Source organism: Erpetoichthys calabaricus, chromosome 5 (genome assembly GCF_900747795.2).
Source record: "Erpetoichthys calabaricus chromosome 5, fErpCal1.3, whole genome shotgun sequence".
In the NCBI taxonomy this organism is placed as follows: Eukaryota; Metazoa; Chordata; class Cladistia; order Polypteriformes; family Polypteridae; genus Erpetoichthys; species Erpetoichthys calabaricus.
This window is the reverse complement of record NC_041398.2, coordinates 167,147,988-167,164,638: the sequence shown is the minus strand read 5'-3', so window position 1 is coordinate 167,164,638 and position 16,651 is coordinate 167,147,988. Positions and strand designations below refer to the sequence as shown.

General features: G+C 38.5%; 1 protein-coding gene across 3 annotated transcripts in view; it reads right to left on the bottom strand.

Moving 5' to 3' along the window:
• cbr4 (carbonyl reductase 4) overlaps positions 1 to 14,598 on the bottom strand; it is an 80,258-nt gene extending 65,660 nt beyond the window's left edge. For 2 of the 3 annotated variants that reach the window (XM_051927660.1, XM_051927662.1), the window contains exons 1-2: positions 14,499 to 14,598; positions 726 to 868 (exon numbers count right to left, since the gene is read on the bottom strand). In XM_051927660.1, coding sequence (XP_051783620.1) covers positions 726 to 867 — 142 coding nt within the window. In that variant the 5' untranslated portion in view covers position 868; positions 14,499 to 14,598. Of the gene's footprint in view, positions 1 to 725; positions 869 to 14,029; positions 14,053 to 14,498 lie in introns of those variants that run through there. The other variant, XM_051927661.1, reaches the window with a different exon arrangement.
• Positions 14,599 to 16,651: the final 2,053 nt, after the last annotated feature.

Here is a 16,651-nt window from a genome sequence, read left to right as displayed (position 1 = left end):
GCACCGTGGCGGATGTTAGCAGATTGCTGGCCAACCACAAGTGTTACCTGGTAGGTAACCACCCATACAATCAGATTGTGACACAGACTACGAATGCCGTGAATATATATATATATATATATATATATATATATACACATATATACACACACACATAAAGCAATCGTTATGTGATTGAAATTTAGGCATTCACCTTTAATTTAAAGGGTTTTCCAAAAATATCTTAAAATACTGTTTAGAAATGACAGCCATTTTTGTGCATAGCCTCCCTGGCTACCAGGTAATGCTTGTGGTTGGTCATCTAGTCGGGGATTGAACCTTGGACGTCAATGCCTCAGGTGAAGCCTCTGATGTTGCGCCATGGCTGCTGGTTCACTTATTTGACAGGGTGAAGATCGGAGTGCAGTATTACATTTTTAGTTCTGAATAGTAATCGATCCTCATAAGGGGATGCAAAAGTGCGTACATCTAACAAGCTTCAAAAAGGGCGAAACATGTCTCATGTTCTCTTTGTATTTTTTTTGATACTGTATTACATTATATATATATATATATATATATATATATATATATATATATATATATACACACATACAGAATGCGTGTGTGTGTATATAAAGTTCATTATTTTAATTATTCCTAAAGACAGTCTGAAAAATAAAATAAAAACACTTCAAAAGCTTTCAGGTAGTATTTTTCTAAAGTAAAAAGTGCTAAAATCATACCTCCAAGTGCTTCTGCAACTGCTTGTGCAGAATCAAGACTTCTTCCCAAAACAACAACTCTGTGTCCTTGGTCAGCGAGTAATTGTGACACTGCTTTTCCAATTCCCCTTGTACCTCCAAACACTGCGCACAGTTTAGACATCCTATTAAAATTATCAAAGTCTTACTTTTAAAATACAGAAATGAATTCACAGTAATCAATATAATTTAATTTTAAAAGGAAATTATACAATTGATGAAATGTTAACTTTATAAAACAACAATTTGTAATCATCCTCACTTTAAAAAAAATTCACATAAAGACAGTTAATAAATGCTCTGCTATTTGAAAATATAAAAAGCTACTGCACTCCAACAAATTATTCAAGAAATACAATTAGTTTTTCTTAACATGATGCATATAACGACAAAACGCAGCTTTAAATCTGTATACTCTGTTCAGTACGAGAATAGTAAATACTGACCAAAACTTAAAGTTTCTCTGGGCACATGGCAGATTAATTCGTAATCCTGAATTATTTGTAGATGAACGAGAATGTGTAAAATGTACCTTTTGATGGGCTGGCATCCTATATAAGGCAGGTTTCAGCTACTGCAGGCCCCAGATCTCTGTGATTCTGATCTACAAAATTGTGTTTTGAAAACTGATGGCTGGGATGGATGGATTCTCTGGATATAACATGTGTAGGACATGTCTGGAACACTAACTACAGAGGATATGGAACAGGTTGTGAACATGGCCATCTTGGAGATCGTGTTTTGTTGAATGTGCAACTTGTAATGATTTGTGTGACTTTGTAACATAATGCACATTTGTGCCATAAACTATGAACGTGTTACTTTGCAACAACTCAATGGGTTTAAAAAGGTTCCTGATTCACAAGTAACCTTGTTGTAAAAAACAGAAAACACAAACTGAACTATTGTAGCTGGGTGCAATTAACTTTGTCATATTTCAAACAGTGTACAGCAAAGGTGTCCTCGGATACCTTCATCATAATTAACAATGATCCAAACTTTAAACACAAAGGACAAAAATGGCAATAATTGTTTAACTAAATAAATAAACCAGCCTACCATAAACTGTGCACATTGATTACTGGGCTATTGAAAATGAAAACTCTTAAAAATGTTGAGGGCAAATGTAACATGTAATATGAAGCTGATACTTTGAAATGAGCACTGTATACAGTTAGGTCCATAAATATTTGGACATAGAAAACAAATTTTTCAAATTTTGGTTCTGTACATTACCACAATGAATTTTAAATGAAACAACTCCGATGCAGTTGAAGTGCATACTTTCAGCTTTAATTCAGTGGGGTGAACAAAACGATTGCATAAAAATGTGAGGCAACTAAAGCATTTTTTAACACAATCCCTTCATTTCAGGGGCTCAAAAGTAATTGGACAAATTAAATAACTGGAAATAAAATGTTAATTTCTAATACTTGGTTGAAAAACTTTGCTGGCAATGACAGCCTGAAGTCTTGAACTCATGGATATCACCAGATGCTGGGTTTCCTCCTTTTTAATGCTCTGCCAGGCCTTTACTGCAGCGGCTTTCAGTTGCTGTTTGTTTGTGGGCCTTTCTGTGTGAAGTTTAGTCTTCAACAAGTGAAATGCCTGCTCAATTGGGTTAAGATCAGGTGACTGACTTGGCCATTCAAGAATTTTCCACTTCTTTGCTTTAATAAACTCCTGGGTTGCTTTGGCTGTATGTTTTGGTTGGGTCATTGTCCATCTGTATCATGAAATGCCGCCCAATCAATTTGACTACATTTAGCTGGATTTGAGCAGACAGTATGTCTCTGAACACCTCAGAATTCATTTGGCTGCTTCTGTCCTGTGTCACATCATCAACTAGTGTCCCAGTGCCACTGGCAGCCATGCACGCCCAAGCCATCACACTGCCTCCACTGTGTTTTATAGATGATGTGGTATGCTTTGGATAATGAGCTGTTCCACGCCTTCTCCGTACTTTTTTCTTGCCATCATTCTGGTAGAGGTTGATCTTGGTTTCATCTGTCCAAAGAATGTTTTTCCAGAACTGTGCTGGCTTTTTTAGATGTTCTTTAGCAAAGTCCAACATAGCCTTTCTATTCTTAAGGCTTATGAGTGGCTTGCACCTTGCAGTGCACCCTCTGTATTTACTTTCATGCAGTCTTCTCTTTATGGTAGACTTGGATATCGATACGCCTACCCCCTGGAGAGTGTTGTTCACTTGGTTGGCTGTTGTGAAGGGGTTTCTCTTCACCATGGAAATGATTCTGTGATCATCCACCACTGTTGTCTTCCGTGGACGTCCAGGTCTTTTTGCGTTGCTGAGCTCACCAGTGCTTGCTTTCTTTCTCAGGACGTACCAAACTGTAGATTCTGCCACTCATAATATTGTAGCAATTTCTCAGATGGGTTTTTTCTGTTTTCGCAGCTTAAGGATGGCTTCTTTCACCTGCATGGAGAGCTCCTTTGACCGCATGTTGTCTGTTCACAGCAAAATCTTCCATATGCAAGCACCACACCTCAAATCAACTCCAGGCCTTTTATCTGCTTAATTGATAATGGCATAACGACGGACTTGCCCACACCTGTCCATGAAATAGCCTTTGAGTCAATTGTCCAATTACTTTTGAGCCCCTGGAATGAAGGGAGTCTGTTAAAAAATGCTTTAGTTGCCTCACATTTTTATGCAATCGTTTTGTTCACCCCACTGAATTAAAGCTGAAAGTCTGCACTTCAACTGCATCTGAGTTGTTTCATTTAAAATTCATTGTGGTAATGTACAGAACCAAAATTAGAAAAAAGGTGTCTCTGTCCAAATATTTAATGACCTAACTCTAAATGCTTTTGAGCCAACATTATAATGCTGAAAGACATTACATATTTGTCACTGATGACCAGTGCAATGGGTGATGATCTAAACCCATCCCTACTGAAACCAGTGGTCTCCCCTCTCACCACTAAATAATTAGATAGTCTGACCTTTAAACACAACCAAAATCTACTACTAGCAATTTAATTCATTTAATAACACATACAAACACAGGTCAACATGACTGAAGTGTTTACAATTATGAAGGGAATTAGTACAGTGGATCAAGACTAATTTTAAAATTAGTTAATCAAGAACAGTTGGAAACTTATTAAGGGTAAATTTTGCATAAACATTAGAGAGTTTTGCTTTACACAGAGAACCATAGACACTTGGAATAAGCTACCAAGTAGCATGGTAGACAGTAAGACTTTAGGGACTTTCACAATTAGACTTGATGTTTTTTAGAAGAATTAAGTGAATATGACTGGCGAGCTTTGTTGGGCTGAATGACCTGTTCTCATCTAGATTGTTCTAATATTCTAACGTATATTTATACACATATATACAGTCATGGCCGAAATTATCGGCACCCCTGGAATTTTCCCAGAAAATGCACCATTTCTCCCAGAAAATTGTTGCAATTACAAATGTTTTGGTATACACATATTTATTTCCTTTATGTGCATTAGAACAACACGAAAAAACAGAGGAAAAAAAGCCAAATCTGACATCATGTCACACAGAACTCCAAAAATGGGCCAGACAAAATTATTGGCACCCTTTCAAAATTGTGGGTAAATTGTTTTATTTCAAGCATATGATGCTTGTTTGAACTCACCTGTGGCAAGAAACAGGTGCTGGTAACATAGCAATCACACCTGAAGCCAGTTAAAATGGAGAAAAGTTGACTCAACCTTTCTGTTGTGTGTCTGAGTGTGCCACACTAAGCATGGAGAACAGAAAGATGAGCAGAGAATTGTCTGATGACTTGAAAACAAAAATTGTGGAAAAATATCAACAATCTCAAGGCTACAAGTCCATCTCCAGAGATCTTCATGTTCCTTTGTCCACTGTGAGCAATCATAATCAAGAAGTTCACAACACATAACACTGTAGCTAATCTCCCTGGACGTGGACGGAAGAGAAAAACTGATAAAAGACTGCAACGAAGGATAGTCTGAATGGTGGATAAACAGCCCCAATCAACTTCAAAACATATTCAAGCTGTTCTGCAGACTCAGGGTGCAACAGTGTCAGCTTGAACTATCCGTCGACATCTGAATGAAATGAAACGCTATGGCTGGAGAGCAAGGAGGACCCCACTGCTGACACAGAAACATAAAAAAGCCAGACTGGAGTTTGCCAACATGTACTTGAGGAAGCCAAAATCCTTCTGGGCGAACGTCTTGTGGACAGATGAGACCAAGGTAGAGCTTTTTGGTAAAGCTCATCATTCTACTGTTTACAGAAAACGGAATGAGGCCTACGAAGAAAAGAACACAGTACCTACAGTCAAACATGGTGGAGGTTCTAAGATGTTTTGGGGATGTTTTGCTGCCTCTGGCACTGGATGCCTTAACTGTGTGCAAGGCATCATGAAATCTGAAGACTACCAAAAGATATTGGGGCGCAATGTAGGGCCTAGTGTCAGAAAGCTGGGTCTGCGTCAGAGGTCATGGGTGTTCCAGCAGGACAATGACCCCAAACATACCTCTAAAAGCACCCAGAAATGGTTGAAGACAAAGCGCTGGAGAGTTCTGAAGTGGCCAGCAATGAGTCCGGATCTAAATCCGATTGAACACTTATGGAGAGATCTCAAAATTGCTGTTGGGAGAAGGCGCCATTCAAATCAGAGAGACCTTGAGCAGTTTGCAAAAGAAGAGTGGTCAGAAATTCCAGTTGAGAGGTGTAACAAGCTTGTTGATGGTTATAGGAAGCACTTGATTTCAGTTATTTTTTCCAAAGGGCGTACAACCAAATATTAAGTTGAGGGTGCCAATAATTTTGTCCAGCCCGGTTTTTGAGTTTTGTGTGAAATGATATCAGATTTGGCTTTTTTTCTCTGTTTTTTTGTGTTGTTCCAATGCACATAAAGGAAATTAATTCTTGCATTTGCTTTTTATGGACATTATCTTCATTTAAAACTGTTTTTTAATCCTTTGACATCTATACACTTTTAGACACTATTTATTTATGTTTGCTTCATGGGGAGGCATAGTCCATTAGAACAGCACTGTGTGAAAGGCAAGAATCAATCCCACATGGTCACTGCCCAATCAGCAATTCGAATATGGGGATTATGCATATACATTTGAAGGCAACTTTAATATTTTCACAATTCAAGCAAAACATTTTACAAAGATTGTATGTGTTCTCTGTTTTAATTGTTCGGCAATATAATAATTCTGAATGTTTTCACAAAGCTTTATTAAATGTTAAATGCTACAATGCTCTACTCTTACTTGCATGTATTCTGTCCACAAACAACACTAAATACAATCAAGTGGGTCAGAAAAAATATTTTTTTTCTCCCTCTGTTATCATTGACACTGCCTCTACAGGTATATCCTCTAATTCCTAAACAAGCCCAGCTAGGTATAAAAGGATAAAGCTGAATGCCATATATAAAAATTACCAGAATGGCATTACAATGGCTTCACACAAGTTTGAGTAAACAGGACACAACCTGCACCTGTTTCTTCATGGAAAAAAGGAAAGACATCATAGCATGGAAGGAACAAGGCAATGGTGACAAGTACACTGATGGAAGGCAGCATTCTCAGAGTGGACAAGACAATGTATTATTCATACATCTATGACGTCTGATACTGGCATACTTTCTACGGATGGAGAGATGCTTGTGGATTATAAATAATTAGCTGCTCTATGCATATACCGTGGAAAGTGCCTAAACAAAGGCATACGTTTTAGCTCGGGATGCAGGAATCTGTTTTATTGTCTTACAGATTGCTGCAACTGAGCACACGTAGATGTATGTGGCAATGTTATTAAGCTAATTCAATGGGTTTGAATAAATATCTACCAACAGGAAACTAGAAATTACTAACTACTTTTAATCACTCAAACATGGCATCCTCAATTGTTCTCATTCTACCATCTTCTGAACAAGTCAAGTCAAGTCAAGTCGGGAAGCATGCACTGGTACAGTGCGTTGCCGCATCTGCCACATGACAAAACAACTAGGGATCCCGGTTGGCAACCCCCCAGGCAGACACCTGGTCCAGTCCCACCCTCAGGAAATTACCTTCTATCTGCCACATCCATGTACTACGTGGGCGACCCCATGGCCTGATCCAGCCACTCGGGTCCCCAATAATGAGGATCCTACGAGCTGGATCACCCTCGGGAATTGCACCACATGGCCGTAGTGCCGTAACTGACGCTCCCTCACAATGCAGGTAATGTGCCTCATTCAGAACTCCATGAGCAACCGCTCATTTGGTACAAAGTCAAACCAACGGTACCCAAAGAGTGACACAGTACCAAAGGAGTTCAGTCTTTGTCTCAGGTCACTGGATAGCGTCCATGTCTCGCAACCATATAGCAAAACAGGAAGCACCAGGGACCTCATGTATAAACAGTGTGTATGCACAAAAATGTTGTGTATGCCCGTTTCCACGCTCACATCGCACATATTTCACATATATTTTCACGCCACCTCAATCCCTTATGTATGCAGATTGTCTGCTCAGTTTTGAAAACAGATGGCATCCAGCATCAAAGCAGTGCTACTGTTCCTGTGTAGCTTCTCTTTATTTTTTAGATTCACATCCCTGACTCGACTTTATCAAATACCCTGAAATTAACCGCATATCGTTTTTTAGTTCAAGGCATCTGATTGTAATCAACCTGTAACCATATAATGGTGCACCGAATAGCCAAACTATTCCAAATACCATAGCCACTTTAGCATTGTTACTATCAGTGCACCACTCTGAGTATTTTAACCCAGTGTATCTGACTGTGGAATCACAGCTATACAGCAGCTGATCGGAAAGCTCTACGGCAGATTGTGTCAAGAGCGGGGAGAAATATCAGGGTACAGCTTCTAGCACACGCTGCCTCAGTTCATTTGAACTTCTCCCATTCGGCAAACGCTTCAGAGCCTTTCCTGTACGGACCTCACGGTTCAGAAAAAGTTTCATCCCAAGAGCTATAAACGGACTCAATCAGTCCATCAAGTGCTCCTGGTAGAATTGTTTGTACTTATAAGTATAATTACTTCACTGTAAACTTGCATTACAGTTGTAATATTGCACAACCTGAGCCACTTATGCTTTCATATTATTTTTCACTGTTTTTATCCTATTATTATTGTTGTTATTATTATTTTACCATTTTATAGGAAAATAAGTTTATGGAGGATTTGCATATTGAATCTCATTGTACCATACAATAACAATAAAGGAATTCAATTCAATAGAGAGTGCATATTTACAGATGATGACGACTGGCTTCTAAGTCAATTTACATTTCCAGGCGCTATCTTCGTGGAGCTCTTGATATCATTTTAAAGATGAAATGCAGTAAAGTATATATATTACATTATGCAGATACATTTTTAACTTCATTTAAATAATGAATATTGTTAATGATTAAATATGCAAGGATTCAGTGTCACAGCATCAGTGATGAGATGGTGCCCCGTTCAGGGATTGTTCCTGCCTTCCTGGTTTTTATCCAAGACATTCGCAAGCCCAGACACTCAGACTCCTTGCTCAGTCTCTCAAGAGCCCCGATCAGAGCCTCCATTGACTCGTTGAAGATCACAGCATTGTCAGCAAAGTCAAGATCAGTGAATCTTTCTTCACCAACAGATGCCCCACAGCCGCTGGACCCCATGACCTTTCCCAACACCCAGTCCATACAAAAATTGAACAGAGTAGAAGCAAGAACACACCCCTGACGAACCCCTGAATCAACTGGGAAAAACACAGAGGTTATGCCTCCACTCTGCACAGAACTCACAGTTCCAGTGTACAGGCAGTTCATGATATCCAGCAACCTTGAGGGGAGCCCACAAACCCTCAGGATGTCCCACAGGGCAGCTCGATCAACTGAGTCAAACGCTTTACAAAAATTGATAAAGGCTGCAAAGAAACTCTGCCGATATTCGCGTTTGCCTTCCATGAGAATCCCCAGTGCCAGGATGCAGTCGATGGTAGACTTCTAAGGCCGGAGTTATACTTCACGCGACGCGACGCATGCTGCAGTGGACGCTCCTGCTACGCAAGCGTTGAAGTGTTTATACTTGCGCGCGTACTTTACGTAAATCTGGAGGAATCCGCCAGGTGGCAGTGCGAGATATTATCACGGTGAGAACATGTTCGGCTTCTCTGTGCTGTGAATTGCCTAGAACACCCATTAAATTCCGATGACACCTTACTGCAATATCTCTGAAAAGGATGTGAGAAACAATCCCTGGATGATGCCTCGGCTCATCGCAAGGTGAATACAAGCACACACATACACTAGCATCATTTTAGCTGCACCAAATCCCCAAATCTGCATATCTGTGGAAGGAAACTGGAGCACACTGAGGAAACCCAGCAGGAAAACATGTAAACTCCAGGCAGGGAATATCCGCAACGTGACTCCCTGCAAGACAGCAGCACTAACGCTCCGCCACTGTGTCACCACCATGTGTGTAATTATTAACAGTATTCATTATTTAAACGAAATTACTGATTTATCTGTAAAATGTAATATACATACTTTAATGCTTTTCATCATGAAAGTGATATCAAGTATAAATCTAAGGATTCTAAATGTGCAGAGAGTTGGAATATCATACATTTAATGTGCTCAGTGTGGCGATCTATTGCTGGTGATTCACTGCTGTCAGGAGCAGAGGAAGCCCTAGAACAAAAGATAGCACAGAAGACGGTATGTGAGAATTTTAAAATGTATCGTGTCATTATGATCGCGAATATGCAATGCTTGAATATAAAAGCACCACGAATACATCTGTATGTCGGCAATTTGCTTCACCACATCGAACCATTTATCAAATATCGAAGCACGCACATCGATCTCGTAGGATCCGCAAAGCGGTTTTCTGTCACATGTAGATAGTAAACAGAGACTCTGACGTCACATTCCAACTTTTAGCCCAGTGCGCCCCCCGAGTTTTTGCTGGTACTGCAACTCGCACACGCGTCTCGTTAATTTCTGAGGACCTGCTCAGAGGACGCATCAAATAAACGCTCAGAACGCATAGCGGCCATGATGCAGGCGCGTACACGTTCTGAGCGTGAAGTATAAATGAACCCTTAGGCATAAAACCAGACTGCTCTGGTCGCTGGTAGGTGAGCAAGTGATCACGGATCCTATTGAGGACGACCCTAGCAAGGACCTCACCCGGCACTAAGAGCAGTGTTATCCCCCTGTAGTTGCCGCAATCCAGGTGATCACCGTTCCCTTTCCAGATAGGGACGACAAGTCCCGTTTTCCAGTCAGATGGGATGATGCCAGTCTCCCAAATGGAAGCAAAGATTTCTTGCAATGCCAGGAGGACAGCCTTACCACCAGCCTGGAGAAGTTCACCCCGTATACCACAGATCTCTGTAGCCTTGCCTCCCCTTAGCTGGTATGGCAGAGAGACAAGACATTCCATGTGCCTACCCGGATGGGACACCTCAAATTGGGACACGAGTGCTGCCGTGCAGTGGGCGACGCCTCAGCACCACACCAGTTCTGATCCCCAACAGACCTGACCACACTGGCTTTCCCACGGTTTTGACTCTTCCGGGGATGGGGTTCCCAAGGGCTTTCCCCCATCCCCTTCATGATGCAAGCAGAGCTACTCCCACAGAGAGCAAAAATGAGTCATTTCTGTCATCTCACAGCTGTGTGAAGTTTTTTTTTTTTATTATTTTTATTTTTTACTGTGGATGGAATGCCAATCCTGCCACCAACCCCCATGATTTCACTGCAAGTTGGAGGACTGCATGCAGGACCGGATGCAGTTTAACATCATACCCAGGACCGATCTTCTGAACACACACACACACACACACACAAAAGCAACTTGGCATGCATTACAGAAGTAGCCATTCGTTCTTTCACCAATGCTTGTCTATAGCACATATTTTTTGCCTTTTCTTATCATGCATCCAAACGACATATCAAAATGCGCATAATTCTTGATTGGTACTGCAAGCTTGCAATATATGAAGTGCATGCAGGAGGACAATGGCACAGTTGGCACTGGCTTTAAAAAAAAAAAGTAAGGCAATGGTTTGATAAACTGATTACACATTACAAGTATATTTCAGATTTATCATCTCATGTACACAGTGCAATTACATCCCTATTTGCCTACAAACAGGGCTAGAAGTGGAACCCAGTTACTGGTAGTACTTGGTTTAAACGGCATCTTGTTCCGTGAATAGCACATTATTACTTTTACATGACAAGTAGGGGGGCTCCCCCCATGGAGGTCAGAAGGTGTGTCTATTAGCATACAATATAGAAGGGAGGGGGATCCCCATGAATCATTTTGCGCCACAAGTACCATCCTATTTTAAGCACTGCCTGCAAGACCAAAGAAGCACCATCATGCCGCCAGAATCGCACAGCATAGATTATATAAAATATATAGCCTTCCCTCATTGACAGCAAACTGGTGTTCAACTATGGCTAAACTCAGGAATCTTAAGCCCCTGTTCAAGTTTGAAGTTTAGCTCTTTGAGGAAATTTTGGTAAATAAATGATGTTTATTTAGTGTCTTCCCAATTGGCAAAGTACTATATTAACGACCATCAGCTTAGCCCTAATTAAAATGCAACAGTAAATAATCAGTTTTCTTTGCTTGATACAGATGTTCATCAAAGATTGTACAGTGGTGAAGTAAGAAGGGCAAATGCAAAGTGGAATGTATATACTGTATACAGATAATGAAATGTCATTTAGGAAAAAAAAAAAATTCTAGTAGGCATCTGTATCAAACTAATGCGTCCATATGTGATTCAGTAGGTATGTTGGCACTGCCTATCCACCTTAATAAAGGACAGGTGCCTGTGTACCCATCCAGTTGCTATGTCTCTGTCATTACAAAAGATGGCACATCACAAATATTTTAGTAATAAAATGCATAGCATTTGTCATTCCAATAAATAGCGCAATACAAACATTAACACTGCTTTTACGAATCCTATACCATATGGTATATAACAGGTCTGCGTTGATTACTTACCTGTCTTCGACAGGTAGTACAGCTAAAAAAATATGATTTAAGTGCACAATGCATAAGGAAAAACATGATTTGAGTATGTATTCAATATTAGCACTGGTGCACGTTTTGAATCACGTACAGTCATAATAGTTTGACAGCAAATGCATACTAAAATGATTTCCCAGCATACTGACAGCAGTTTTTAACTATATCAGACACTCAGTACACAGCTGTGCACTACATTGGTTATAAGCCATGGAAGAAAAATAACTGTTAAATAAACAGCACTGGAGAGAAAAATATGCAGCCTGACACTATGGCAAGGCAAAGGAAACTTGGCAATTGGTGTTTCGCCTGTGCAAAATGTCAAAACTCCATTCATGATGGTTACATGTCTTAGAAACAAGGAAGGCAAGTTTTCTTAAATCAAAGTCATTGACGCTTCAAAGCAGACATTTCATGTCTGATCTGGTGCCCCATCAACTCCATTTTAAACCAGAAGAACAGGCACAATTTCTTAAAATGCATAAAAAAGTCTTCACTTTAGAACATAATTTCATGAAGCAAATTAATATATATCTTGATTATGAAGAAATAAATTCGACTTGTAAAAAACAAAACCTAACTGTTAATTTAACACTCTTATCTACACTTTGTAAGAGTGGCACTCAATTTCTGTCCTTGTTCTACACTTTTTTACAATCAGCAAGTCATTTAGAAATTTAATTGATCTCAACGCATAATTAGTTGTCCTTTTTATCATTCTATTCCTTTGCTTTTTGAAAAGTGCATTGTTTGTTTTATATTTATTAGAAATATCTGTATTTTCACATTATCTTTAGATGCTTAAAATACTTGATTTTAGTTCACTTCTATGCAGTCTGCACCCTTAACTATATCTAAATATGGATAATTAATGACAAGCATGGTAGACATCATTGCAAATAACACTAAATTCTTAAGTGTAGCTATTTTATTATTATTCACTTCTCTACCTATTAGTAAACCAGAAAGTTAAAAAGAACAAAATATTTAAAAACAAAAGCATCTTAAGCATCTAACACACAAATTCCTCATGGTTGGGATGACAACCTGCTCACACAGGAACCTTCGGAACTGAACTTGAGAACAATCGCTCTAGAAGGCTCACAAGAAAGTGCAGATGTTTTCATCTGTGCTCACCAACTTCGACATGACATGCACAGCAGAACACATACTCCTTGACTGCACAATATCCTGATACTGCATTTGCTCAGCTGATGAACACAGAGCACTAGAGAAAGTAATGAAAGTGGCACAGAATACACACAGTTTCCTTCTATCCACAACATATACACACATTACTTATAAATAACACAGTGCCTTAGAGACAAACAGCATAATTAAAATAAATAAAACTCTGGTCTCTTGTAGTCACTATTCTCCCTCCTTGTTATGGCAAACAGAACTACTCACACTCTCACCAACAGATTTAAGTGCAAGCTTTACCTACAGGTAATCAGGCTACTAACCATTTGCTAATATCACTATATGATTGTTTCCCACATTGGCCACACATCACATATTCATTAAATAAATGTTATGATATTGCACTAAATATATTTTTTGTTCTATTTCAGGTATTTTATAACTAATCACAAATATGTGAGAGACATGTATTTATTTTATTTTACTATGTATACAGATCAATAAACTTGGACTCAGTTTGCAAGTCCCTCACATGTATCCCTTACTTGTTTTAAGAAGCAGTCTTAGAATTGAATTAGTCCATAACTGGGTATACTCCCTCACTCAAGGTCAACTTAAATTCTTTCAATACTTCAGACACATCTTTGGGATACAAGAAAACTCCAGAAACAGGACAAACATGCAAATTCCACAGGGACTGTAACCATGTCTGGACTCTAAGGCGGTTTCCTAAAGCTGCGAGAAAGCACCATAACCATGCTCTCCTGAAGACATTTATTAGAACAGTAATTCAGCTTATTATGGTGCTGACTTTATTGTTGTGAAGCATCTGATCTAGGACAGGTGCAGACCCCGACTTGGTCCATACATTCATACTGCGGCTAAACTTGAATTATCAATTAATCTAATTGGCACGTCTCATGGGTTGTGAATGAAACCCCCCATGCAGACAGCGAGGGAAAGTGAGAACTCCACAGGGACAATACTAACCACAGCAACACCCCTCATCTATTATTAAACCTGTAATCAAAGGGCTATCAGCAGATGTACCCACAAAAGTGTTTTTCTCTCCAAATTTTCAGCACAGTAACATTTTGTTCTTACCTTCTCTGCCTTATTTTATCATTACATAATAATGACGCGATGTGAACTATTTTTCGATTTGCGCTACACAAAAGGAGCCAGGTTTTCTCCCGTGGTATTATAAAGGTAGGCAGCTTCTCGCCTTACGTTTATCGTCACTTCATTCACTCCAGATGTGCTGTTAAATCGAACACTATCCTCGTAATAAACAGCTGCCTATATGGGTAGATACAAACGTTTGAAAATATTACATGTTGCTGTATAAAATAAAATCCAATCAAAAAAGAGACACCACGCTCGACCCACAGATGCCATTAGCACTGCGGTAATTGTCTAGAAAAACAAGTAAATCCGTGCATCATTTCGTCCTGTAACTTTTGCGTGTGGTCAGAGGTTCGGCCTGATATATTTTGAACGCGACGTGCTGCTTGCAAGAAATGCAATTAAGCCTCTTTTGACTGACGACCTTTTTCTCTTAAAGTACACGTACCCTAAAGTGTGCACGTTCACTGCCTTTCTGTCTTCCGTTCATGTTGTCAAGATCCGCTGCAGTTCAGAGTAACAGGAAGTTGGTCAGCCGAGTATCCTGGCGCGACCAGCAGAGGGAGGCCAAGCGCCAGTGTTATTTTACTAGACACCTGCCTGCCTGGAGGCAAGACAGAAAAGGCCATTCTAGTCGTATGTTTCATATATTTCTCTAACCCGCTTATTTTATTGATGAGATTTCTGTATAAGATACACTAAACAGCATTTTTGTGGGATGTTATCATTATTCAAAATCTCATTCAAATGCATATAAAAACGTTACATTGCTTCACTAATATATAATAGAACTAGCAAAATACCCGCGCTTCGCAGCGGAGAAGTAGTGTGTTAAAGAGGTTATGAAAAAGAAAAGGAAACATTTTAAAAATAACGTAACATGATTGTCAATGTAATTGTGTTGTCATTGTTATGAGTGTTGCTGTCTTTTATATATATAATATATACACACACACACACATAAACATATATATACATATACATATCTACATATACACATATCTACATATATATATACATATACACATCCACATATATATACATATATATATATATACACATATCAACATATATATACACACATACATACATACACACACACATACATATACACATACATACATACACATACATATATATACACACATACATACACACACATATATATATATATATATATACACAGACACATATATATACATAAATATTTACATATCTACATATATACACATCTACATATATATATACACATATATGCATATCTACATATATATATATAGACATACATACATACATACATAGATTGACACATATATATATATACATATCTACATATATATATATGTAATTGTGTTGTCATTGTTATGAGTGTTGCTGTCATATATATATATATATATATATATATAATATACACACACACACACACACACATAAACATATATATATACATATACATATATACATATATATATACATATCTACATATACACATATATACATATATATATATATATACATATACACATCCACATATACACATATACACATACATATACACACATACATACACACATATACATATACACATACATACATACACATATATATATATACACACATACATACATACACACACACATATATATATAAATATATATATATATTTACATATCTACATATATATATATTTACATATCTACATATATATACATATATATATTTACATATCTACATATATCTACACATACATATATACATACATACATTGACATATATATATATATATATATATATATATATATATATATATATATATATATATATATATCAAAATACCCGCGCTTCGCAGCGGCGAAGTACTGCTTTAAAATTTTTATTAAGAAGAAAAGTAAACCTTTTTAAACTGAGGGAAAATGAATCAATAATTATTTGTGAAGGATCTCTCTGTATACCACGTTGTCAGTTCGCCCCTCCGGTTGTAATATGACCAAGCTGTGTGCTGACCTTACTCTTGAGCATGCAATGTACAGTTGGCCATGTGAAAAGCAGTCCTGCCTCAAATCAATGCCAACGTTTTGTAGGGTCTGTCCCTGAGACTTATTAATTGTCATTGCGAAGCAGAGCCTTAGTGGAAATTGGAGGCGTTTCAATTGAAATGGGAGATCAGAGGGTATAACAGGGATGCGAGGAATAATAACTCTCTCCCCTGAGCCACCGCCAGTAAAAATATTTGCCTCAATGAGGTTCTTTTGCAGAGACGTGACCTGAAGTCTCGTACCGTCACAAAGTTTCAGTGGCTGTACGCAAATCCACAATCGGTTTCATATTGTTTTCGTACCTTATCAATTGTGTAATGTTTTTTGAACAGGTTTGATTCATCGAAGTGATCACTCCTGCTGCGTTCAGTCACTTCACGTGAGCCGCTCTCTTGTGCGATGTTGCGATGTCCACGGGTTTATTTAATGTTAGCTAAGACCCGGCAGTTAAAAGTTCCTCGCTACAGCAATTTTAACTCTGTTACACAGTGATCCAAACTGTCGTTTATACCTTGTGTCTTCTCATTAAACTTGTATCTCGCGAAAATGGCATTGCAAACGGCAG